This window comes from Xiphophorus maculatus, chromosome 19 (assembly GCF_002775205.1).
Source record: "Xiphophorus maculatus strain JP 163 A chromosome 19, X_maculatus-5.0-male, whole genome shotgun sequence".
NCBI lineage: Eukaryota > Metazoa > Chordata > Actinopteri > Cyprinodontiformes > Poeciliidae > Xiphophorus > Xiphophorus maculatus.
The window spans coordinates 1,842,853-1,869,029 of record NC_036461.1 but is presented as its reverse complement, the minus strand read 5'-3'; the positions used below and the strand labels follow the sequence as shown (position 1 = coordinate 1,869,029).

General features: G+C 39.3%; 1 protein-coding gene across 5 annotated transcripts in view; it reads right to left on the bottom strand.

Moving 5' to 3' along the window:
* The window catches only part of LOC102221788 (kinase D-interacting substrate of 220 kDa-like), a 64,239-nt gene that overhangs the window by 36,211 nt on the left and 1,851 nt on the right, over positions 1-26,177 (bottom strand). For 3 of the 5 annotated variants that reach the window (XM_023352254.1, XM_023352258.1, XM_023352257.1), the window contains exons 2-23: positions 21,853-22,001; positions 21,082-21,180; positions 20,448-20,546; positions 18,590-18,688; positions 17,610-17,708; positions 17,384-17,482; positions 16,227-16,424; positions 16,053-16,151; positions 15,753-15,851; positions 15,214-15,312; positions 14,969-15,146; positions 14,721-14,885; positions 14,263-14,442; positions 13,212-13,377; positions 12,513-12,664; positions 11,524-11,624; positions 11,257-11,442; positions 9,428-9,568; positions 7,822-8,050; positions 7,633-7,724; positions 3,907-4,051; positions 3,018-3,180 (exon numbers count right to left, since the gene is read on the bottom strand). In XM_023352254.1, the coding sequence (XP_023208022.1) occupies positions 3,018-3,180; positions 3,907-4,051; positions 7,633-7,724; positions 7,822-8,050; positions 9,428-9,568; positions 11,257-11,442; positions 11,524-11,624; positions 12,513-12,664; positions 13,212-13,377; positions 14,263-14,442; positions 14,721-14,885; positions 14,969-15,146; positions 15,214-15,312; positions 15,753-15,851; positions 16,053-16,151; positions 16,227-16,424; positions 17,384-17,482; positions 17,610-17,708; positions 18,590-18,688; positions 20,448-20,546; positions 21,082-21,180; positions 21,853-21,984 (3,020 nt within the window). In that variant the 5' untranslated portion in view covers positions 21,985-22,001. Of the gene's footprint in view, positions 1-3,017; positions 3,181-3,906; positions 4,052-7,632; positions 7,725-7,821; positions 8,051-9,427; positions 9,569-11,256; positions 11,443-11,523; positions 11,625-12,512; positions 12,665-13,211; positions 13,378-14,262; positions 14,443-14,720; positions 14,886-14,968; positions 15,147-15,213; positions 15,313-15,752; positions 15,852-16,052; positions 16,152-16,226; positions 16,425-17,383; positions 17,483-17,609; positions 17,709-18,589; positions 18,689-20,447; positions 20,547-21,081; positions 21,181-21,852; positions 22,002-25,145; positions 25,239-26,177 lie in introns of those variants that run through there. The other 2 variants (XM_023352255.1, XM_023352256.1) reach the window with 2 other exon arrangements.

Here is a 26,177-nt window from a genome sequence, read left to right as displayed (position 1 = left end):
GTTAATAGAGGAGCCATGTTGTCATGACTTCCTGGAGGCGGAGCTCCAGAAAGAGCAAGAGCTTCTTAAAGACACAGAGGCCCATTTTAAGGCATTAAATCAGGAAGTCAAACTTCTAAGCCGTATTTGATAAATGTAGCATTTTTATAAAAAATTTTATTCTATAAAATGTTATTTTGTGCCAGGAAAACACATAATATTGCCTGTTTAAAATAATTTAAGCGTTTTTCCAGACGGGCAGAAGCCGTTTCCCTTCGCTGCCTCCCGTTTCTCTGGACAGTTTCCAACAGTCATACCATTACTGAGAGAAATCGCTCAGGTTAATAACAGATTACACATTCTCCATCAGATTAGGGAGGCTGTGCGGACCTGCTCCCAGGATGGGATTTTGCTCTGTGCTCTTATTGCCTTGTGTGGTCAGAAATCCTGGTGGAAAAATGTTTCTGGATGGATGACATTAAAAAACAGCTGAAGAAACTCACAAAATGATCAAACCGGTTGTTTTTTTGGTCATAAAGTAGTCATTTATCCGTTTTAAGATGATGAGAAGTGAAAAATGTTTCTTGTAATGTGGGTGCAGTTGAGCAGTAAGATCTGGAAGAAGGAGAGAGGAGCGTGTTGCCTTGTGACTGAGATGCAGGGCGACAGTTGACCTATAAGGGGGCTGACTCACCCCCGCGTTCACTTCACCACTAATATAGTCACTTAGTAGTGCTCAGGGGGCTGCTGCTGCTAGAAACAGTGAAAACATTACACTCAAGACACAAAACAAGCATTTTAAAACAAAATTACAGCAATGAATTTGTCTAGATGTAATTTGGCGACAGGAAGAGGAGAAAAGTGACTGAAAGTGATCCAGAGTGTGAGCACAAAGAGGAAGAAACATAAAAAGCTCCTCGGACAGAAGCCTGAGTCTCATCAGCGGAAGATCGCTGCTGGAGATAAAGCCAGCAGACAAGGCGTTGTGTTTAGCCTGTTTGAGATTTCCTGTCATCATCATTAAGTCAGCTCCTTCCACAGCCGAACAGAGGGAGAAAAACACAAACCGGATTGTTGTTGCACGGAAAGAGCGCCGCTGCAGCTACAAATCTCGCTCAGATTCAGATTTTCCAGAGTTGAATGTGAAATCTGTGTTTCTGTGGATGAAACTCATTTCTAATGAGGCTGTGGCGCTGGTTGGAGGCGGGGGTTGGAGCGGCGCTGACAGTAACGGTCTGTGACACATCCCCGCCGCAGGAGTCGTGGGCGCTAGTGTATTGTGACAGAGTGCGACCTTTAAAGGCCAGAGATTGATGCACAGCAGCTCCTAAACCCAGAGACTCAGGCTCAACCCGTCCGCAGCCGGCCGGCCTAAAAAAGCCCGACTGACCTCACAGGAACAGGAAGTCGAACTGAGCATGTGCGCAGAGTTATTCCTCCACATTCCTTAAATATTAAACGATGTGATCAATTACAGAAGCTGCCAATTAGCAGAGACCTTCTGACTAAAGGCACAGCGATGATGCAGGAGTGAAAACAAAGTCCACTACTGCCACCTGCTGGTTGCATTCACCAACAAGAAATCAAACTGGATCAAAACTGAAAATATAAATTCACACTAAATTTACTGGATTACTGGTGGAATTCAGCAATAGAGGAAAAATAAAAAAAGAAGCAGAAAAAACTCGGAAAGTTTTACATTTCAGCCACAAACTCAAATGTTTTTCATTGGAGTTTAAATATAAAAAAAAAATCAATTAAAAAAAATCTAATCTGCTCATTTTCTTACTGAAAATAAAAAAAATCGCCTCACTTTTTTAGATTTTATATTTTTAAGACACAAAAGAAAATAAACACCATCCATTAATCTCCTCCCACTTCAAGCACTCATGACCTTAATGGGGCAGTATTGTTTAAAATGTACTTTTTTAGCTTTAAATCATGTTATACTGTTAACATATACTCCTGCTCTGATCTATCTCATAAACACTTGAATTTGTGGCAATTAATTCCTTTTTTTTGTTCTAATTGTTTTACATGCAGTCTCAAGCTGGAACTTTTGTGTTGCGTTTCTGGTACGCCTGTAAATTTTACGCAAATCTTTAAACAACAGCAATAAAGCCGCTTCTTTCTTCCCACTGGGGTTTAATTTCTGCTTCTAATCGATTTGACTAGATGCTGGAAAAAACTATTGTTGTGTTCAAGTTGTGCTAAAAGGAGTTAGCCTATCTGTGAAGCTGTGCTAGCCTAAAATAGCATCTCAGTGCTAACCATGTAGCAGCTAATGCTAGGATCTACAGTTCATGATCAGGAGTTCCTGAAACTCTGGAAAGATTAACTTTGTATCAATCTGATGGTTTAATGACATCAATTAAAAAATTAAAGACAATAAACATATTTGCTCTTGAGCTCATATTTATTTAATGATCGAGTATCAAAAAGGTTATTTGAATTGAAAATGTTGCTTATTTTGTCGATATACTATTTTTGATTAAAACATAATTAATTAATAACAGACACTGAAATGAACTTGATTAAAAATTTTAATAAAGTTGCAACAATACAACAATGAAGTTGTAATATCACAAGAATAAAGTCATAAAATTAAGAGAAATCTTTATATTACGATTTAAACAGATTAAAAACAATAAAAATTGTTTTTGTTGAGTTTATATGGTTATTTATTTCATCATTTTGCAGCAAAAAATGGTTCTGAATTGAACCGAATCATTTTTTTTTTTTTGCGGCGCTAGTGGCTTGTATTTTTTTGTACAGTAGGCAGACAGGAAGGAGGGTGAGGAGAGGGGGGAAGACATGCGGTAAAGGTCGTCAGGACCGGGAGTCGAACCCGCGACGTCTGCTTCGAGGACCAAGGCCTCCAAATGTGGGGCGTGCTAACCCCCTGCGCCACCACAGCACGCCCCGAACCGAATCATTTTTAAATACAAATCTTGTAATTAACTTCAATAAAATTTCCCACCGCCTGATAAGATGTAGTATTTTTCAGCTGTACTGTAAAACCGAGCCGTTTGAATTACCTCTCATAGATGGTCTTGAGTGTGACCTGATCCGACACGCCCTCGGCCTCCTCCAGGAACAGGATGATCCACGATGTTCTGTACGGCCATTCCTCCGTCAGGTGGATCCACGATGCCAGCCGGTCCCAGTTAAAGATGATCTGATGGGCGCGCAGCAGGCGACCTGTCCACATCGGGTCAAAAGGTCACCGTTCACTCTGCTATGAATTTAATCTAATCTTTAACATTTACTTTTTGCGGTTTTGGTTTTTGCAAAGCAGATAAACTTCAGATCGATGCCTTTTGAGCTGAATATTACAACTTCCTGTCTTTAGATCACTAATATTTATATGTTCCAGTAGCGCTAGCATCAGTTAGCTGCTTTTTGAAGGATGAGTTTGATTTCCACGCCATCGCTGTGAAGACTTTTTTGTTTTGCATCCTTTCCGTTAGCTTAGGGTTTCCCAAACTTTTCAGCTTGTGAAGTTAAAAATATCGCAGCCAGAGATCAGAGATTATAAAGTCGAAATTATTATGAGTATAAGGTCAAAATATTACAAAAATAAAGTTTAAGTAATATCAGGATAAAGTTGTAATATTACTAAAATAACAGTAATATTACTGGATTACTAATAATAATAGTAGTAGTAGTAGTAATAATGATAGTAATAATAAAATAAATAAAAACATTATTGTAATCATAATATTATGACTTTATTTTACTAACAACTTTATTCTGATATTATTTTTGACTTCATTCTTGTAATTTTCTTTCTTAAATTTTCTTACCATGGCTCCTAATACTCTGTCATATCAAATAGTTATAAAATATATATTTTATGGAATCTGAGTTGTGAGTGTCAATAAATAAACTAAGATGACAGAGAGTTGCTCGTTTCTGCTGCCTGACCTGTGATGGAGACGATGTTGAGCAGCCGCCTCATGGTCTGGGGGCTGATGTCACAGAACCAGTCCTCCGTCAACAGCAGCTTGGTCAGGTCGAACGAAATCTGCCTGGTGATGGTCCTCTGCATCTGCCGCCGCCGGTACGTGTCCTGGACCAAACCGCAACAGAATGATGCGTTTCCGATTCAAAAAGTATTTCCAGAACAAACCCAGACTAATCGTTTCTCAGATAAAATTCAATTAAAAATGCGTTATTTATTTTAATCTATTAAATATTGTCCAATTATCTTAAAACAATTGTGGACAGTGATGCTGTGGGGAGGAAGAATCACCACTAGCAGTCAGTCCCGCAACACTTCCGAAGAGGCCTCTGACTGAAGAATGCTGCTGTGTGACAGCATGACATGCTAACAGCTAAACATCAACGTAAAGAGACAATATTCCACAGAAACATGTCCTGGATAACAACATAAGTTGCTAGCAAGCGCTGCTAACATTTGCTTTAGCCGCTCCTTTTTAAAGTGTAACTAAAATCCTGTGAAAGAATAACTACATTTTAAAAAGTTCAACCAAAATGGACGGAGTCAAGAGACTGATGGTCAGATGGTCACATGCGGCAATGAGCGGAGAGGGTGTGGTCAGAACAAAACTGTTACCAACACTTTTAGATTAGTTACTCTATGAAAACCTGTCTATGGTTAGAAAGCCCGGGAGATGTTGGAGTAGGGGATACAACCCCATTATGACCAGTCTGCTCTTTGGTGCTGCTCTCCAACCTCCTTTTCAGCTCCTCTAGGTCAAGGTTCAGCTATTATTGAGCTCTCCAAACGCCAGGCAGCTGTAAAAACGACACCTTGTTGCCACGGTTACGCACTATAACCGTTGTAAGTAAAAAAGTAAGAGTGTAAATCCTTCTAGCTGCCCTGCATCCAAACCAAAGGGAATAATTACCAAACATGAAATGGTTCAAACACAAAACCTGAAGTCAGTCCAGTTGATCTCCTCCAAAACCAGTTTGTTTGGGATCATTTTCCAGCTGGAAAACCAAGTGGCGTCCAGATTTCAACCATCTGACCCAAACATGATCCCCTCACATGGAAGCAAATTGGATTAGACTTTTCAAAACTGACAACATCTGCCTCCTACTGAGACATTATATGATCAGGCAGGGCAAAGATTAAACTATCTGGGTACAAAGAAGAATGTTAGGAGGGGGTCAACTACCAAGCAAGGTGGTGGCATTATGATGCTGAGGGACTGGAAACATTCCATACATGTTCTCTAAGATAAAGTGTGTCTAGAAACAGACGCTAGTGTTTCAAATCATCAAACCAGTTAAAATTTTAGTCAAACACAAAATGCTGTAGAGAAACTGTGAAGATGGCAGCTTCTAACAAAACCTGCGATGCTAACCCAGCAAAAATAGGTTTGAACAGAGTCTCCCAGTTGGTACAATAAAGATTTATCCATTAATTTACGAACCACTGACCACTGGAGAAGAGTCACGACACACAGGCTTGCTCTTGACACAGATCCACAGAAGACATCTGTGTTGAAACCAGACAGCTGTCGTGGTCCGGAGCCAATGCCAGCCTTTTGGTTCACTTTGAAGTTCTAACACCAGTCCCATGACCTCTTTCTCAGAGCAGCGCAGCATATGGCCACCGCTAGGTCAGAGCTGGGAATGGCTACACGTACAGGCGGCAGCGTGTGCCTCGGTACGCGGAACAGGTTTACTTATTTTTGTGATTTGAAAAGAAGAAACAGCAGGTTTGCACACAGAAAATGTGCAGTGCACATTTCCACTATTCTGCTAATGGAAGAGCTAATTTTTAGCTTTCCACTTTAGCATTTTAGCTTCCCCTAAATTAACTTTTCCTGGATAAATCCTAAAGCGCTAATCTACTTTGCTGTTTTGTGAACTTTCAGTGGAATAAAGTTCGATAAGTTTGATGCACACTTGATGCTGTGCAGCAATTTATGTTTATTCTGTACCCAGAATGCATCACTGTGCCGTAAACAGTTTGAGTTTAAGTGCAAAATGTGCTGATGGATGAAATTCGGCCCTTTATGGGGGATATAACAAATGTTACATAACTGACACATGGTGGACATCAACATTGTTGAAGTGAGTGCGTTAGCATTAGCTTCTGCTAATACCATGTTGGTATAATAGTTCTCCATCTAGTTCAAGTTCTCTCCACTAAATACTGTGTTTTCATAGTGGCTTGGCATTAGCTTCCACTAAATGCCATGTTGGTATAGCACTTTAGAGTTAGCACAACTAACGTTTTAACTACAGTTAGTAGCTAAAACTAACTGTTTTAGCTAACAGTTGCTACCAGTGCATTTTGTAATAAATATAATACAAAGTAATGTTATCTACAAGTGGAATACCTGCAATAAGTGAATAAGTTTCATTTTTTACTTGCTAATCTCCACTTGAAGTAAAGGCTTCCTCCTGCTAAGATGCTGATTTCTACACTGAGACAAGGAGCCAATAGTGACGATGTTCTAGGTAACTACCAAACAAACAGGGGAAGCAGTGAGGATGGGGGAGGAAGGCTCACAGGAGGGAGGACAGCATCAGCTAAAGCAGCAGAGTCACTTAACCTCCTGCCAGCAGACCTGGTGCCAGTGTTTTGTCACAGGGACCCACCGCTGCTAGGCCATGTCATTAGGCTGTGGCAACACAGCAGGAAGGATAAACAGCCATTACATCAATTACACCAGGAGCCCTGGCCGCACACCGAGTGCCTCGTCCATGTTGTCCCCTCTGTCCTACGGCCAGCCACGCATTCACTACTCGCCGCCTCAGGCAGAAAACGGAGCAGATAAAGCTGCATTTCCTGACCGTATCCAGTGATTTCAGATCAAAATAAGAGGAAAGAGGCAAAAACAATTACAGTCATTTTTATATCAATACGTTCGATAAAACCAAGAGCAGTTTGAAAAAGCATTAAGGTATTTTAATAGTACTTAAGGGGTTAACTTCACACAAAGTCGTGGTTTTCATAACTTTTTTAGCAACACAAATCTTAAAAGTGTGGTGTGTAATTATGCCTCCCACCATCGCCAGTTACAGCTGTGGATCTTTGAGGGAATGTTATCAGCTTTGCTTATCTAGTTAAGCTCCGTCAGACTAGATGGGATCGGGGTGGAGCCAGCAGCAGCTTATTTAGTCTTCAAGACACCCTAAAACATTTAATTCTGACTAAAATCTCTTTATCTAAGAATGATTTTGTGCAGAAAAAATAAATGAGCATGTTTTGTATAGACATTGACCCTTCTTAAAATGTTCAGGAAGCATAATAGGTCAACTTTAACAATTAAAAGGAAGCAAATGTCACTTCAACTCCTCCTGAGCCTGGACACAATCAAGAGTTCACTTCAAATAGCTTTGTGTTCTTTTTTTATTATTTAGTATAATTTAACAAATAGGCCTTGTAGCCGTGTGTGAGCCAGGTTTTTATATCCTTGTGGGGACCCATTTCTGTCTACAATGTGGGGTTGTGGGGACCACAGCTACTTGTTGGGACATTTTCTTGGTCTCCATGAGGGGAAATTCTACTTTTGGGTCAGGGGTCAGGTTTAGGGCCAATGTGTGAACTGACTTTTGGCTAGGGTAAGGTATGTGACGGTTAGAGTAAGGGTTAGGATGAAGAAAATGAATGGAGGTCAATGTAAAATCCCCACAAGATATGAAAACACGACTGTGTGCGTGTGTTACCCTTCGGTTTAGAGTAGTCTTGCTGCCAACCTTGACTTGATCTTGGGCCAGGCTGATCAGAGACATCCTTCTGTCCATGTCGTCATGACACCCTAAAGGAAAAGAAACCTGCATTAATCTGCAGAAATAACTTGCTAGTTGCTGGTAGCTGCTACCAGCAGCTACCAGCTGTTAGCTGCTGCGGCGTACCGTCGGCCTCCCCGTTGGTGGGCGTGGCCATGCAGAGCTTCTTGGCGCGGCTGAGGCCTCTGCTGTTGAGGAAGACCGGCAGGTGGACGATGTTCCTCATGTAGTCGTGGCCGTTGATGTTGGAGTCTCTCAGGACGCTGTTCAGGTTCTGGTTGATGGCTTTGATGATGATGTGAGGGTCGCTGGCGAAGATGGAGATGAACGGACCCTTTGAGAAGAGAACTCGCACCTAAAGTAAAAAATAAAAAGATCAATAAAATATTTTTCTGACACACTCCGTACTACAAATACCTAAAGAACTACACTTTTTTTTCTCACATTTCATTTTGTTTCTGTTTGTTCACTTAGTTTCAACGCCTGTGTCTTATTTATAAATAAAAAGAACGTCTCAAATATTTTAGCCGATTAAACTGATTAACTGACAGAATAACTAAGCCTTAATCAAACATTTTCAAGGACTTCAAGCAGCTTATGCACCTAAAACTTTAACATTAAAAAGAAGGATGCATGTAATCAGGCAGCAGCAAACAGCTGGAGGCAGCAGTCAGCTGTGGCCCGTAAAGCTAATGACTCCTGTGAGAGCCGCCTGTCTGCAGCGCGTGAGGCCGGGGATTTCCTTCCTGCTCACTAAAGAACATTGTCTGGGAGTCACAGGACTTCAATTTCAGCTCCATGCATTCATGATTTGTTAAACTCTGACCAGCAACCTCAGGCTCAACCCGAGGGCGGAGAATCTCTGCACCTAAAGCTGCTAAAGCTGCGATTTTCACCGTAAACACGCCGCATGACGTCTGCAGCTGAAACGCACCGACATGGTTTCTACGACGGCCGCTGAGGGAAGAAAGGAGTGAAATTCCACCAATAACCTGTTCCTTGTTTTTTTTATTTTAGAGTACAGTACGATCTCCAAAAAGCTCAGAAAAAACATTAAAATTTTCAACTTTTAAACCCAGAAATGTTGATCTCAGCATTTCATGCAACTAGATGTAAAATTTACTACATTTTTCAATTGAGCTCTGGGAGTTAAGCAAAAAAAAAAAAGAATTTTAACAACAGTATTATACTTTCTGTAAAAATGGGATTGTTAAATCATTGTAGATCAAAAACATTTTGTAAAAAGGGTCTCATATGTTTGAGTTATTAAAATAAAAGCTAAAAATCTCCAGAGTGTTTGGCTATCAATCTGTATTTAGCCTAGTTTATGGAATGAATGCACACAGGTTTCAGAGTAAAAGTCATCAGATGTTAGCGGTCCTGTTCACCACCACTGTGTTGTAACAAAAATGTCCAAATTTAACAATATTATAATTTATGAGTGAAAATCTTGTCCCAAATTGGCACTTTTGGCAGATGAGGTAAGTTTTTCCTTGGACTCAACTTTCCAACAGCACTCTTCTTTTCAGGATATTAATGAGTGAATTACCTAACTTCATCCTGTGTTATTGTTTTTATGTAATATTGAAGTATTTATTAGCTGTAAACCACCAGAACAATAAAAAACCATTTAAATAAACCTCTGTTTGTGATGGATCTTTAAAATGAGGTTAAGCTACTTGGTCTCATGTTAGTAAACGACCTGGACAGCAGAGAGGAGGACGCTGCTCACCGTGTCCAGCATCTGCAGAACTTTGTCCTGTTCACAAGAGTCCAGCCCGTCGATGATGACCGTCATGCGCGTTTGGTTCTGAGTGAAGCCGTCGATGGTTTTGGCCATTTTGGACATCATCTCCACTTCGTGCTTCAGGACCTGGTGAGAAACACGAGAAAAACAAATTCAGAGCAATTCAGCTCCAGTTCAGGTCTTCTGACTGGTGAAATCTTTAAAGTGTGAACACAACCATCACAATAGTGATGGGATTTTCGGCTCCTTTTCGAGATGCGGCTCTAATGGCTCTTCTTACTGTGGAGAGCCGGCTCTTTCGGCTCCCAAACGGCTCCCCATATATATTTTTGACATTATTAATTAATTAATAGCTTAAACCTAATTTTATAATATTTTGTTTCATTATTGACATTGTTAAGCACTTATGATGAGTAAAAATGCCGCATAACAATGCTATAGCAATACCGATGCGTGTGATGTCCGCATGTGGCTGTGCAGGTTGTTTGTCAAGCCTGCAGATAGGAAATGCTGACTTTGCACAGTCTGCACTCTGCCCTGGAGCTTGATGTAGCATTAAAATGAGTCCAAATCTTGCTCCGTTTTCTGTCACTCATTTATTTTCACCTATTCAGTTCTCACACTGACTCCCCTTCTTTCTGTGCTTCTTGACCGCTGAGTGAGTGTCTGTACATAAACACCTGCCGACGAACGCTATACAGCTTGGCCAATTGCCTGCTGTTTCCACAAAAAAAGTGGAGATAAACTTTTTTTTCAGTGTTTTCCCGCCACATTATTAATTGAAACTATGTGTGATTGGTCAGATGTGGAGCACACGCTTGACATGAGGGCAGTGGACCGACCGAGGGAAAAAACTCTCCGCTCTAGCACTGGCAGAAGAGCAAAACGCGCAAGGAGAGGGAGAAGGAGGGGAGAGACAGCGAGGCACCACAGGACAAAAAAAAACGATGTGGGGAAAAACTATCGGCTCTGGCACTTGCAGAGCACAAGCACAACGACAGGGAGGCGGAGAGACAGCGATATACTGTAGAAAAAACCCGGCTCCCAAATATAATCCTAAAACGGCTCCCATTGTGGAGCCGGTTCCAATCGTTCACTTCAAAGAGTTAGAGCCGGATCGTTCGTGACCGACACATCACTACATCACAACTTGAAGGCTTACTGCATGACTGCTGTTTTTCAAGACAGCAGTCATGCAGGGTTAGCTTCTGTAATGTTTTAATATGGTTAGCTGTTTAGCATTACCTTACACACATTTTTTGGTATATTTAGTGTTAGCTTCCGCAAATTTTTAGATATGTTTAGCTGTTTAGCGCTAGCTTCCACTGTTTTTTATTTAATTAGTGGTTTAGTGTTAGCTTCTGCTAATTCTTTGTGCTTAGCAGTTTAGCATTAGCTTCCTTATGTGTGTTAGTGCAGCTAAGGTTCTTGTTTAGCAAATTAGTGGTTAGTGAAGCTAACTTTTTGGTTAGCTGACAATAAGTAGTGTTGATTGAACTGCAACCATATACTGTATTTCCTATACAGCCATGGCGGCCATTTTGAAAATTGTCCATGAGGAAAAGAAAACACAAGATCAAGAAGATATATATGACTTTTTATGGTTCAAAATATGAAACCAAACATTAATCCAATTGGCCAAGAAAGCCGTGGTGGCCATCATTAAGAATTAAAAAGTTATCAGTAAACATAATTTCTATGAGTCCAAATATGTATGATTTGACACTAAGAATATTCATCTGGAAAATTTAGCGCAAAAATTAATTTTTATCTTGAAAAATATCTGGTTGAATTGCTTCAGTTGATCTCTTCACCTTCATAAACCCTTCGCTTTTCAGCTTATGTAAGTTGTTGGCGGCGCCATGCAGCCGCTTCCTCTGGGAGTTGAGGACGGAGTCGGCCACCTGCCACCAGGTCCGGAAGTTGAGCAGCAACGCCAGTCCGACCACGCTGGCCATCGCTATCAGCACTGTGTTTACCGTCAGGTTTTCAGAGTCCACCTAATGAAAAAAACAACAATAACCACATTAAAAAAGCCCCAAACTCCAGTATTTTAAATTATTTTTTATTGCTTAATGTACCTTAAAGATGGATAGCAGCACCACACCGGTGATCAGGCATCCACACGTCAGCGAAACAAACACGAAGGACGGAAGGCAGCAGGTTTTCTTCCATTTCTGACCTGAAGTTTTGGAACACAAACACTGATTTTAGAGACAGATGGAAATTTACCACTTTACAACAACTATTCTGCGTTTGTTTAGTTTTATGTCACAGACCAAACACAAAATGGTGCATAACTGGGAAGAAGAGGGAAGGATTTCAGCAAGTTTTAGATGCTTATGATCTGAATTTGAAGTATTTAAAATGTTTTCTTTTATTATTCTATACAAATAAAAGTCTGAAGACTGCGCTCAGCCCCATTTACTCTGTTACCTATAAATACGTCACCCTTAATTCAGCAGTCAATTGACTTTGCTGATAATAAAGCAAAGATTAGAAATATTTATTTTATAAGTTTCTTTTTTTATCAGTCAAACTTGAAAGTGAAAATGAAGTGAAAAAATGTAAGTTTGTGAATTGTGAAAGGTTTTATTTCTCATCTGAAAAAAAGAGGTTTTTGAAAACGATTTTTGAATCGTACTGCATTTTAAGCAATAAAATGTTTTCTTGCTTAAAAAAGGACATTAGGATTTTTTCTTTCATATGTTTATTTTACTAGCTAAAATAACTACCACACAATGGGAGAAATTTTATTCCATTACTTGATTAATTATCAGAATAACTGATCGATTACTAAAATAATTGTTTACAGCAGCCCTAAATGTTAGCACTTCATCACAGTAATTACAGCAACAGCCTTCAGTCAGAGGCATCTTCAGATATGATGTGAGACTGACTGCTACTGGAGTCTCAGTATCACAGCATCACCTTCTACACTGACCTTTTTGATATGTTGTGGAGAAATTTAAATATAAGATTTCAAAACCATCTGATATTTGCTCTAAGAATATTCATCCACTGCTCTGTAGAAGCTTTTCAGCGGCGGCGGCTAAAGCAGCCATGTTACCTTTGATCTCATCGTTCATGAAAACCCGGAACAACCTGGTGGCCAAGAAGCCGAACTCCGCCTCGCAGGCGTCCGACAGCGTGGCGATCATTTCAGCCAAAGACGTCTCCCCTCCGACGCTGGACAGGCGGTTATAGTCCGTGAACAAGAACCTGTCAAAGACAAGAATAAAGCATAAAGGAAGCAAGGCATCTTTAGTTTTAAAGATTCACCTTTTTTTTTCTATTTTTAGGATTTAAAATGAAGATAAACAAATATTTAGCAAAAACAGGATGAATCTTTTTCTGTGTGTGACAGAAATTAATTGCATTCATAGACATTTATCATCTCAAAAATCCAGATTATTTTTTAAGGACAGATTACATTCTCTGCGTTTGAGAAGTTGATACGATTAATCAGATTAATTGATTACCTAAATTATTGTAAAACTAATTTAGTTATCAATTAGTAGTTAACTTGAGTATAAAAAGTTATTTTCTTCATTTTTTGAAGGATAGTTGGGTTTAGAGAGCCTTCGTAAATCATTTTATTTGTTGCTACCGTTTTGTTTATTTAAAATATCTAAAGTAATATTCTCTTCCCTATTCCCAACCCAAGAGTTGAACCTTTTACTGTCTTTGACAGAGGAATTAAATATGTAGAGATCTTTCCGTAACTATCCGGAATGTTCCGGAGACTCTGCGTTTCCATGGCGATCACCTGACAGGCAGGGCTCTGGCGGTTTGCTCTGGAAGATCCAGCGGGTTCACAAACATCAGCTTGAGCAGCAGCTCCATGTAGCCGATCTGACGGGCCAGACGGGCGCTGATGACCCAGGCCCAGTGCCAGCTCTCCTTCTCACGCCGGCTCCCAAAGTACACCAACACTGAACAAAAGACACAAATAAGGCCAGCATGAATAAATACACAAACATGTTGAAAATATGCTTTATGTTGTAAAAGTTAGGAAAAACTAGAAGCTGCTATCACCAGGCTTACAGCCCCCTCTAGTGACCATTGGTAATAAGACTTTATTAAGATCAAATAACACAAAATGTTAGTTAGCAACATTATTTTATTTTTCCATTCTTACAAATGTGGTTCATATTTGTGTTAATGTAGATTAATTTAATAGAGAAAACGTTTTCTGTCATAAAGTTGTAAATTTTCAGGGGAAAAATTTTAATTATTCATCATTAAATTTCCGAATTTAAAACTAAACTAGAACAGCAAGCCGTTTTAGCGGGTTCCAAGCCCAACTTAGCAAACTAAGGGCTGGGTCTTGTATTCAACCCTCTGAATACAAGACATAATCCCAAACACAACAAAGAAAAAAGCAAAAAGAACCGATATCTCATTTTTTTATACATATTTTATCGCATTAAACTTAAAGACACTCACTCTTTTCTAAAATTCAGTTATATTCAAAATAATCCAAAACACAGCAAAAGAAACTAGATTTCATACACACAAACAAAGACTAGCCACATTTTCTCTATTAATTCAGTTAGTTTTGTGAACACTCGTTGCAGTTTTAGTTGGTTTTTCTTTTTCACAAAATCTAATTTTATTTTTCAGTAAACGTTAAAAGGACAGATTTGTGGGGCGAACTGCTTATGGTTGTCCCACCTTTATTTGTGTCGTTTTTCCCAATTCTGAACTACTTTATGTTGACCTTTTATATAAAAGTAAATGAAAAACAGTAAAGTTTGTGGCTGTGAAGCAAGTTCAAGAAACTGCATTGGTATTTTTCCTCTCAGTTGTTTCCTCACCAAAGAAGGTGTAGAGCAGAGCGAGGAGGCTGAGGGAGACGGCGATGGCCAGCTTGGGGTCGACGGTAAAACCCAGAATGATGGCGACTGAGCCGCAGAGGAGCAGCGTGAGGAAAACCACCAGCCAGGAGAACTGGAACAGCGGTTCGATCTGCTGCCCTGCAAAGGTCTTCATCTCATCTGTTGAACACAAGGAGAGAAAAAAAACACAAAACGAGTTAAAATCTCTAGGGTTGAAATGATTAATCGTTATCAATCGCTTAATTGATACTGAACTAATCATCAACAAAAAAGTTTAAAGAGGTTATATGAGAAATCTGCAGAATGAGCCCATTTTTTAATCAGATTAATCGATTAATCATCAGAATAATCGATTAATCTGTAACTAAATAATCGCTAGTTGCAGCCCTGCATGTCTGTTGAGAGAAATGGTAGAAAAAGTCACTTCCTTTACTCACCCTCCAGCTTTTTGAGGAGGAAGGACTTGCCGCTGCCCCACTGAGCGTACAGACCAACACAGATGGGCGGCTGCATGGTGGGCTCACTGAGGATGTCCGCCAGAGCGCTGCTGTACAGGTCGTAACCCAGCATGTCGCCGTCTGTCTCCGTTGGGGAAAGGTGCTCTGTGAAAAGACAAAGAGCCTCTGAGCAAACAAACGATGAAGTTTCCAAACAGCAGCACTGAATCTGGAGATGCGGCTCATACTGGCTCCAAATATCTGCGTCAGGATGCTTTTCTGGTGGGTGCAGTCGATGTTGTACGGCGTCTCTCCAGCTTTGTTGGGCCGGTACAGGAGGCGGCCATCTTTTGGGTTCCTGAGCAGCAGCTCGGCCAGCTTTCGGCTGCGCCCGCGGATCGCAATGTGCAGGGCAGTGTCCCCTTTCTAAAAGAAAACATGCTTACAGCTGAGCAGAAAGAGCGGCGATGGTTCAGGGTTTGCAGAGCCGTACCCGGTCCACTGCAGACACTTTGGCTCCTTTATCCAGGAGCAGCTCCACGACATCTATGCTCCTCATTTTAGTGGCTTTAACAAGCGGCGTCTCTCCGTCCTGGAAGACAAACAGAACATGCAGTTTATACTTAATGGGTTTCAGCTTCTGGAGGAAAGGGAATTTATTCATCTACAGTATACAGTTTGTTGGGGGAATTGGATTGTTTAAACTCCAGAAAGAGGAAAGACGTATAGCTACGTCTAGTGTAACTATGAGTATAGAGTAACTATACGTCTTTGCTCTTTCTGGAGTTACTTTTGCCCTGACATCACGTCTCACATTTTATTCCAAATTAAAGGTCAACTACAGCGGAGTAAGTCATACATCAGTCATTATGACTTTATTAAAGCAGGAGACATTCAGACTCCAGTAAACATCAAGGCAGATAATAGTGCAATAAAAAAATGTAAACTCATAATTTTACTCCAGAATGTTGCTCAGTTGAGTTTCTAAATTGTGATTTTTAAACTGTAGGACTTTATTTATAATGCACGTACCTTGGTGCAGCTCTCCGTGTCAGGATTGCACTGCAGGATGTCCCTCACCATGGCAGCGTTTCCTTTCTCCACTGCCCAGTAGAGGGCAGTCTTCCCATCCTAGAGTGGCAAAAGCAAATGCTCCTGCTTTTAAATAAAAAATACACTTATCATGGAGAGGGGTGTATTATAATGGGTGAATATTTATCTTTGTGCAATTCTAATCCAGGGAAGAAAGTTTAAAACAACAAAGAAAGACAATATAAACGGATAGAGTTGCATTTCCCACAGAGAACCCATGGAGGGAGGAAGGGCCCCTACCTGGCCCGTGACGTCGACATCGGCGTATTTGTTGAGCAGAGCTCGGACGATCTCCACATGTCCTCCTCTTACTGCTCCAATCAGCACTGTCTCTCCACTCTGGAACAGAAACATGGCAGACGCCGTTACGCATCATGTGGAGCCGCCGGGTCAGAGCGTCCCGCCGCGTCTCACCCGGTCGGGGTTGTTGACGTAGGTTCCGGCGTCCAGCAGGTCCTGAACGATCTCCGTGTGGCCCTCCTTGGCGGCGATGGCGAGCGCCGTGTTGCCGTCCTTATCGGTCATGTTGACGTTGGGATTCCTCTTCAGCAGCTCTTTGACGACGTCCGTGTGGCCGCCTTTCACCGCCACGATCAGAGCCGTCCTGGAGTTCTGGGGAAACAGAAAAACAGAGATTTCTGAACTCAAACCTTTTACCAGATTCTTCCTGCCTCCTCTTTTAAAAGTTTACAATATAAAAGTCTCTCTGCAACAGTCAGTTGTATTAATCCATGTGATTATTGATGGAACTTTATGAAAACTATTTAAATTTTTTACATATTCGCTGAAACTGTCATGTGGTGACAGAATATTATCAGAAATTGATCTCTGCTTCCTCCCAGTGCAAATGAGAAACAACCAATCAATAAAAATATGTGTTTTTTCAGAATAGGCAGAGATTGTAACTGAAACACATCTCTGTCCGTTCTCCTTGTGAGTAAAAAGAAACTAACTCTCTCTTATCTTTTTCAATGTTCTAGGTGCATAAACCTGACACTAGCGTTTCACTGACCAGTAGTTCCTATAAAGAGCTCAGCAGATGTTTGCTAATGACTACCGGCTAGTCTGAAGGAGCTGGGGAGGAACTGTGCCTCGAAGGCGGAGATAGATCCAGCTGAATGGTTGACATGGAGATTAAAGAACTTCTTAACATGCATGAAACAATGAGGGAACACTCCAGGTGTGTTTTTTATAAAGGAGAAACATCATAGCAACATAGAAAGCTCAAAAAAGTAGATTTTAAATAAAACTGTACATAAGGGCAAGTTTAGGGCCAGAGGCTACTTTCCTGTTTAATTGTTTTATTTCTTTGTCGTGCCGTATTCATAGCCCAGTGCAACAGGAAGTCACTGATTACTAGTGAAACGTTTTTGACTCTAATCAACTTAAAGTAAAGAATGAATAAAAATAAATAACTGAGTAACACTTGTGCTTTTGTGAAATTTAATTTTGACAACACTGATTTGTTAAAACTTCTTTAAAACTTTACATGAAAGCTTGGATTTGCTTTTTAGTTGTTTATTGTGAGCAATGTGAGTAAAACATGACGGCGTTGAGTGGAAACTACTCACTGCTCCTTCCTGATCCACATCAGCTCCGTTGGCCAGCAGGTGCATCACGCTGTCGTAGTGGCCCTTCCTGGAGGCCCAGATCAACGGGGTGGTGCCGTACTGCAGAGAAAACCAGTTGGAATAAATTAATTACAATAAATAAAGGAAGAGATCTCTGAGATAAAGTGCCTGTCTCTACCCTGTGTGGGTCTGAAACAGAGATCAACATCTGTGAGGCGTTGGCTACCTTGTCTGAGCAGTTGACCTTGGCTCCATACTGCAGCAGGAGATCGACGATCTCTGCGTGGCCGCGGCCCGCCGCCCAGATGATCGGGTAAACGCTGTACTGTTGGGCCAGAGCAGAGCTGATGTCACAGAAACTAATGACCAGCACTACACAAATGGTTTAAGCTGCTTTAAATAGCAGAGAAAAAACGTCTGTAGTTGTGTTTACAGTACAGGTAAACCGATTAATCGATTGTTGAAACTGATTTAGTAATCGATTAATCGTTAACTGGAGCACACAGACTCAGAAAACAGTTCAAGAAATATTAATATTTTGCATTTTAAATAAAAACACCTTGGTCTGCTAATATGTTCTACGCCGAATGCTTTAATTTTGTTACACAATTAATCGGTTTATTAAAAAAAATATTAAAAAACCAACTGATCAACCCTAGACTGTATTGATGTGAACCTTTAACATCATTTAAAGGTTTTTTATCTGTGGAAGCGTTCACTAAAGGAACAAATTTTGCATTTTAGGGAACAAAATATTTTTATTTTAAAAAGAAATCAAATTGTTTATTTTAATCTCTTACAGTATTTCTACTTAAGTGGTTAATGAAAAATATGGAGAACATCCCAATTTTTTTATCAGATTAATTGTCAGAATAATCAATTATTAAAATAATTATTAGTTGCAGCCCTTCACTAATTATGCTCTATAAACTACTTATAGAAGAGAGAAAAGTTATACTTAGTTTACTGTATACAATAAGGAATAATTGGTTTTATCAAACATCTGCACAATGTGATTTTCTTATCCCATTAATCGATTAATCACTAACTAAAATCATCGTTAGTGTTCAGTGTTTCTGAATTCCACCTTTGTAAAAATGTACACATCTTATGAACTCATTTGTGTTGGTGCATCAAAAGAATCCCTGTAAAAACAGAGTTTATGTCTTCAATGTGATAAATAATTTTCCGTTTTGGTGCTGGTACCTGCCCAGTGATGTTCGGATTGGCTTCTCTCTCCAGCAGCAGCCGGGCCACCTCGGTCCGGCCCTTATAGGCGGCCCACATGAGCGCCGTCCAGCCTCCCTGAGCAGGAAAATCCAGACACATCAGCAGAGGATGCAACGGCAAACAAAAGAACAAGAATTACAGCATTGAAACAACAGAAGAGTTAAACCACATCACATCTCTGTTTTGCAGATTAGACCAAATCCAGGCAGATTTGCAGCTATTTCTGGACGGAGTGACACACTTTCCAGTGAAACACAATGTGGTTTATTTTAATCCAGTCGGCTCTCCTGACACATCTTCAACTGCACATGAGTCAATTCCCTTCCTGTTTGTTATTTGTCTACCATTATTTCTGTGATAAAGTCGTCCTGAATGTACTAAAACCTACCAAAACGCAGAAACAGCGTGTGAAGGAGTGGTTTGATGAAAAATTAAAAAACAGTTCAGGAAGCAGCGACTGTCTGGCTTTCCTTATCTCAGAAACAAACATGAGCGCCATGGCAACCGGATTTAAGTGGATGGATTTTCTATTAGAAAGGAGAACAGAAACTAATCTAATTTCATGTCCATTTTGGAGAAAGTGAATTAGATTGTTCAGGCATAACTGAGGCGCCACATCCAACAGAAGAGAAAATATTAAGCTCCCAAAACGTGAGCATGTCAGAATTTAGGTAAATTTTTTAATCAATATTTAGCTTTAGATTTCTAAAAAACATACTGGTATAGAGATTTTATCATAAGTACTCCAGTTTATTTTTCAAGATGGACGCCATCTGTGAGTCTTTTAAGATAAGATAAGATAAATCTTTATTGTCATTGTCACAAGGACAACGAAATTCAAAGGTGCCATCAGTCGGTGCACATGCCCAAAAACAAAAAATAACTGTCTCACAATTCACACACAACGCAAGAATCAACAAACTGGCAAAAAATAAATAAATAAATAAAAACCAATTATTGACATTAAATGTCACCCATTTTCATGACCTAGATGAACTTTGTTTCATCACGTTTTTAACTTTTTCCATTATATTGATACAACTTTAAATAATAAAATGTTTCAAAATCGTCAAAAAAAATGGAGTCTCACACCAGCTCAGATGTGACAAACTGAGAGACAATCGTCTTAATGGTTAGCATTAGCCTCTGCTAACTTTTTAATGTGTTTAGCGGTTTAGCATTAGCGTGGCTAAGATTCTTGTTTAGCAAATTAGCAGTTAGTGAAGCTAACGTTTTGGCTAGCTGTGCTCACCACTGGTAAAATATAAAGCTGATTTTAGTGCCTAATACGAGAACAAAGTCATAAGAATAAAATTAGAATATTACAACAATAAATAACAATAAGATGAGAAGTTGCGATAATAGGAGAATAAAGTCATAATATTCCAAGAATAAAGTTGTACGACATTAAAGATGTAGTGTTACAAAAATAGTTGTTATAATACAAGAATAAAGGTATTTTTATTTTGGTCCTTAAAATACAAAACTTTCCCCTTAACTTTATATTTTGGTCCATCTGATGAAGCAGTTTTTATATTAAATAATTGTTTTCATCAGTTACTCAGTACTTGAGTCGCCTTTTTACCAAATACATTTTTACTTTACTTGAGTAAAAATATGTTGAATCATTTTCATTCAATACAAAAATTTCCACTTAACTTTATATTTTTTTATATTTATATCTTTATATTTATATTTTGCTCCATCTGATTTTTCCATGTTAGATGAATGTTTTCATCAGTTAAATACTTTCTTACTTTTACTTGAGTAATTTCTTGGACAGATACTTTTTACTTTTGATTAAAAGTACGTTGGAGTTTTAGTTTCTCCTCACCATGTCTCGGTGCTCCAGGTTGGCGCCGCTCTCCAGCAGCTCCCTCACCACCTCCAGGTGTCCCTCCTTAGCGGCGGAGATCAGCGCCGTCCAGCAGTCCTGCACACAGCGCCGAGCCGTTACTTTGACGGAAACAGACCCGGACCCGGCTCAGGACCCAGCCAGGTGCCGATACCTACCAGCTGGTCGTACCAGGTGCTCATGGAAACCCGGTGCCGCATCGCGACTCAGAGTCAGACAGAAATGCAAACAGAGAAACGACCAGAACCTTCCTGTTCTCCTGCAGTAAGCTGGAGTGATCTGGTGTAATGGCAGGTCAGGAGACGGTGGGGTGTGTGTGTGTGTGTGTGTGTGTGTGTGAGGGAGAGAGTAAATGAATGAGCTGGAGTGTGAAGGGTGTCGGCTGGTGAACCGATGACTTCAGCTGTAATGAGAGGTCATGATGGCTCATAATAACTGACTGGTGACATCATCAAACATCAGAGCAGGTTGCTTTCCACTCGCCGCTACGCCATCGAAAGGTGTGTGTGTGTGATGTTCACCAGGTGTGTGTGTGATGTTCACCAGGTGTGTGTCGGGGTGTGTGTGTGTCTTCAGGTGTGTGTGTGTCTTCAGGTGTGTGTGTGATGCTCACCACGTCGTCCATGTCGACGGTGGCGCCCCTCCTGATCAGCTCCTGGACGATCTCCAGGCTGCCCAGCTCTGCTGCCACCATCAGTGGCGTCTGTCCGTTCTGCAAACAGAAATGCTGGGTTTTAACGCCGATACATGAAAAAAATAATTTAAATAAACACTGAAATCAAGTCCTGAATCCAAGCATATTCATGGAAAGTTTGGTGGAGGGATAAAGGTTCTGAAGTGGCATTCAGCTAATGAGTTCGGAGGATACTACACTCTGTTCCTGGTCTGGGCTCCTTTTGCATGAATTACTGCAACAATGCAGCATCGCATGGAAGAGATCAGTTCATATTTTCTCTATGTTTTATTTTAAAATTAAATTTTTATTTAATTTTTTAAATGACAATTTTATCAACTACTTATTCTCAGTAATTTAACTCAGAAATTTAAATGAACTTTCTGAGCTGAATTTAACTTGAAATTTGTCATTTGAAGAAACTGAAATTTATTTAATTGAAATTTCTCTAAATTTAAAAGCAAATGCAAATTTAATTTAAATTTAAAGACATTTTTGGAATTATTCAAATTTGAATAATTTAAATTCTCAAAAATTCTAAGAATTGTTTTAGAATCCTTTAAATTCTTGACACATTTAGAATTTAAAAGTGAATCTAAATTCTAAGGAACTCTTTGGGATCTAATTTGCTCCTGGTAACGTAGCGCTGGAGTAAACGCTGTTGCATTGGAACCCAAACGCAGAGAGGTCCGACCAGCGGTTCTGACTCACGTCGCTCCTGCAGTCCACGTCTCTGAACTTGTCCAGGTGAGTCTGGAGGGCGGCCAGGTTGTCTTCCTCCACGTAGCTGAACAGACTCTGGACCACCAGAGAGGTCATCTTCAGGGAGGTGGTGGTTTCCATGGCGACCGGCTAAACTCCTGAAACACAGAATTTGATCCAGGTGAAGCTAAAAGCGCCACAGGAGGAATTCTGTTACAGAACATTTTTACAAACAAAGAAGGTTTTTTTTACTTAAACGCAAAATGTTTAAATTTTTTTATGCTAATATGTTGTTCTTAAAGCAAATTGGCTTTTTGAGTCAATATACTCCAATAAAAGATTAATGGATTACCAAATTAGTTGACGATTATTTTAGTAATTGATTAATCTGATTAATCGATTCACCCCCGGCAAAAAAACTGTTGCTGAATCTTTCTTTATAGTTTTGGCAAAGTCAGAACTACAGTGCAGAAATATTCATACCTCTTAAACTTTCTCTCACGGCATCTCACATGAAGACTTTGATTGATTTTATTGGGATTTTCTTTGATAAACCAACACAAACCAGTGCAAAATCCAAACAGGCCTTTAGCCTGAGGATCTCTGCAGCTGGTTGCACCGAATTTATTTATTAAGTAGAGTCAGTATACAGGTGATTGCTACACAAAAAATCCCCCAAAAATACAGACAAAAGCGTGACAAAATGTGGATAAACTCATGAGGATATGAATACTTTTTCAAGAATCCATAGTAAAAACAATTAAAATACTTGAAACAAACATCATGACACGTAAACTTCTGTAAAAACAAAGCATAAATACCCATAAATCCCTCATTAGCGCTAGAAGTGCGCTAACAGGAGCTCGTTAGCTCTTCTGTTTGGTTGAGGCGGTCTGCTCGTTTAACAAAGCCCCATTAAAGAAAGCCAAACAAGCCAGAAGTCAAACAACAGACTCCAAACTTTGGTATTTAGATGCAGCCGGCGCAGCAGACCGTGTGCAGCCAGAAGTGGGTCGCTCTGAACTTTGTATTCAGGAAAGAAACAAAACTACAAGTGCTACAAAGCTGAGCAACAATTTACTGAGCAGACAGAGAAAAGTAGCAGCAGGATTATTACTGAAAAATAACAACACAAAGCTCGCTTCAGGGATTTCATCTGCAGCAGCTGAACCAGGAGAAGAAAAACAATCATCTAATCATCTATGGAGGCTTTAGTAGAAACTTTTTCTCCTTCCTGAAAAGAAAAGCAGCCAGTTCTATTTTGTAAACATTTACAGTGACAGAAAATGTCAAGTTAATAAAGTAAAAACATGTTTATACACTCCTAACTGGTTCAAAAAACTGACTAAAAATTGATTGATTAACTTATGTTTAGTTTAGTTTATGTTTGTTTGTGTAAGGCTGAGATGGGTCTGTGCATTAAACAGTCATTTATGAACCGTTCAGACTAACAACACAAAAAAGATACAATCAGAACTATCAGATGAGTTTATTACCTTTTGAAAATAACTCCAAAGTAGTTTTAAAAAGTTTGAATGCATTTTTTCCCTTCTTACGGAAAGTTTCTGTTTACATCTTAGAATATATGGAGGCCCACGTTTGACCCGTTTTGCTTTTGCATTTATAGAAAAAGATATAAAACTTTAGATATCTCACTAAGAAGATATGAACATACATGGAAAAGCAGAAAGACTTTCAGTGTTCAAGATGCCGCAGGAACTGACTAGTACATGACAGCGAAGAAACGCTAAAGAAAAAGTTCCTGCATGTCCCTTATGGGGCTCCGTAGAAAAAATAAAGGAAATGTCAAAATGTAAAATAATTGAATCAATTTTGTAAAAATGTTTTTCTGATTGTTTGAGGTGATTTTTGAGTTTTCCCAAAAAGTATTTTATCATTACAACTTTTTCTCATTCAATTTTTGCCTGAATTTTGTTAAATTTTTTCTTCGCTGAACTCTAATGTTCTGTCGTAAGATACAGAATAATTTCTAACGTAGTGAAGTTTTACGTTATTACAGCTATGCGTAGCGTCAACTTCTGACGTAATCCATCTGGTCGGTTCGCTCCAAACCAGATGGAAACACAGCTAATTCGTTTTATTTCTTTTTGGTGAAATTTTAAAAGTTTTCTCAAAATTTGCATGATAATTTGATGGAAATCAGCGACTAAACAGCTGGAGCAGATACAAGTAAAAAAAAAATTTATGGTACAATTTTCAGTGTTTCCTCAATGTTAACATCTTTTATCAAGCATGTCTTTTGCTTTTCATTTATTTTAACAACAAACAGGACCACAAACATCCAATATTTTTTTCTAAAAAAAATATTTAAAAAATTGCCACAGCGATTTAGTAAACTTGGGTAAGTAAAGCAAAAATGATTCATATTCTGTTCTTGTTACTGAAAAAACACACCAAAAAAAGCTAGAAAAATATTTTTACCTGAAAAGGTTTATAGATCTTTTTTCTACAAAAATCATACTATTCTAATTTTTTTGCACAGGAAATAAGAAAAAATTGAATGTTTTTTTGCAATTTTAATAGTAAACATGAATAAAAACTTTGTGGCCCATCAGAAACAGCTGAAAATCTCAACCAGCTGATAAAGTGCCTTCATCAAACACTTTTATGTATTTTTTTAACACATTCTATATGTTACAAACTCAGAAAAAGAAAAAAAGAGAAACAAAAAACTCAATCAAAATTCATTTTTATGCTTTTAAATTGTTTTTAATTGCTTTTTAATTTTAATTTTAAGATTTCAGACGTTGTGTCCCAAATACATTAATGAATCTGCTGTTCTGTGCTGTAGTTGGATCGATAAACGGCTCATTAATGATTCATAAAGTTCTGCCCATCCTCCATAATCAGACTCACTTCCTGCACAGAGAGCATCTGAATTAATGAGCCTCATTCTGAGGGTTTCACCAAACAACCAGCAGGATTTCCTGCTGTAATCCTGCTCAGGTTAACGCTCCCTCACACTCAGAGTCACATGGCCGCTGGTACAAAGGCCCCAGCAGTTCAGCCAAATTCAGAAACAGATCAATCCTTATCTGCAGAACAAACTGTTTTCTCTCCTTCTCCACTCAGCGATCACCTGCCAGCTGCTTTCCAGATCACAACGATGAGAATAAAATCAGGAAACAGAGAAAAGGCTTTGTTTACAGTGACGGCAGCCTGTTGACACGCCCTCCTCTTCCTCATCTCTCCCAGCACAATGGGTGGGTCACAATGCCAACTACAAACAAGCTTCTCAAACTATTGAACAAGATGAAATCTCAGATAATTACAGCTCTTACCTGTGTGGAGGAGTAAAGTTACCAGTTCAAGATCAAATCTGACTTCCTGCCCAGTTCAGCCAGCAGTGGCGGCTCACGCTCAGCATCCCCCGCTTTAAGTACCGGCTGAATATTAGATGAGGGGCTGGAGGCACGCCCAGCTCTTCCCGACACAATAGAGACTCCCGTCCTGTCCAAGAAAAGCCTCAAACTGCAGCTACTGACCATTTCAGCTAATCTGCCAATTGTTTTATCCCATTAATCGGACAGTAAAATTAGCACATTCTGCAGGTTTTCATTAAGCCTTTTATATGCAATATTAAAAATACGTCAAAGGATGCAAATACACAAATAATTAAATTCCTTTTCAAATAGTAAGACAGTTTAGTTTATGTCATTTAATAGAACACAAAAAAGTAATAATAGTGCAGAGAAGGCAAAAGCTCAGCTGTCTTCCCATAAAGCCTCCACTCAAACAGGACAGAAAAAAATATAATCCAAGAATAAAACCGACTGATCATACATTTAGGAATCATACAGAAAAAATAAACAAAAAAGCATCTACAAAGTACTGATGGAAAATTAAATAAAACGTGTAAGAATGAAACATTTTATTGCCTAAAATGAAACAACGGCATTCGTTTAGTGAACGCTTGATCATTTGTAGCAAAAGATGCATCTGCAGCTACAACAATGTGAAAAGCTCAACATTTCTGTCTGATTTCACATCAGTACAGCACAGAGCTGATCGGGTGATTTTAGATTTACCAACTGATAACTGGATCAGAAAATGTGCCTAATAGGAAATCTTATTTACAGGATTTGAACCATGTGAAGCTAAAAATGGAGTTCAGGGTGGAAAATATTTACAGACAAAGAAAGTTGTACACCTTAAATGAACTATATTTTTTACAGTTGTGGGTTTATTACTGCTCTGACTGTGTTATTCTTTTAGAAAATTAGCATTTTTTGAGTTTCTATACTTCAGTTAACAATGAACCGATTCCTAAAGTAGTTGACCATTATTTCAATAATCGATTAATCATGATTAAT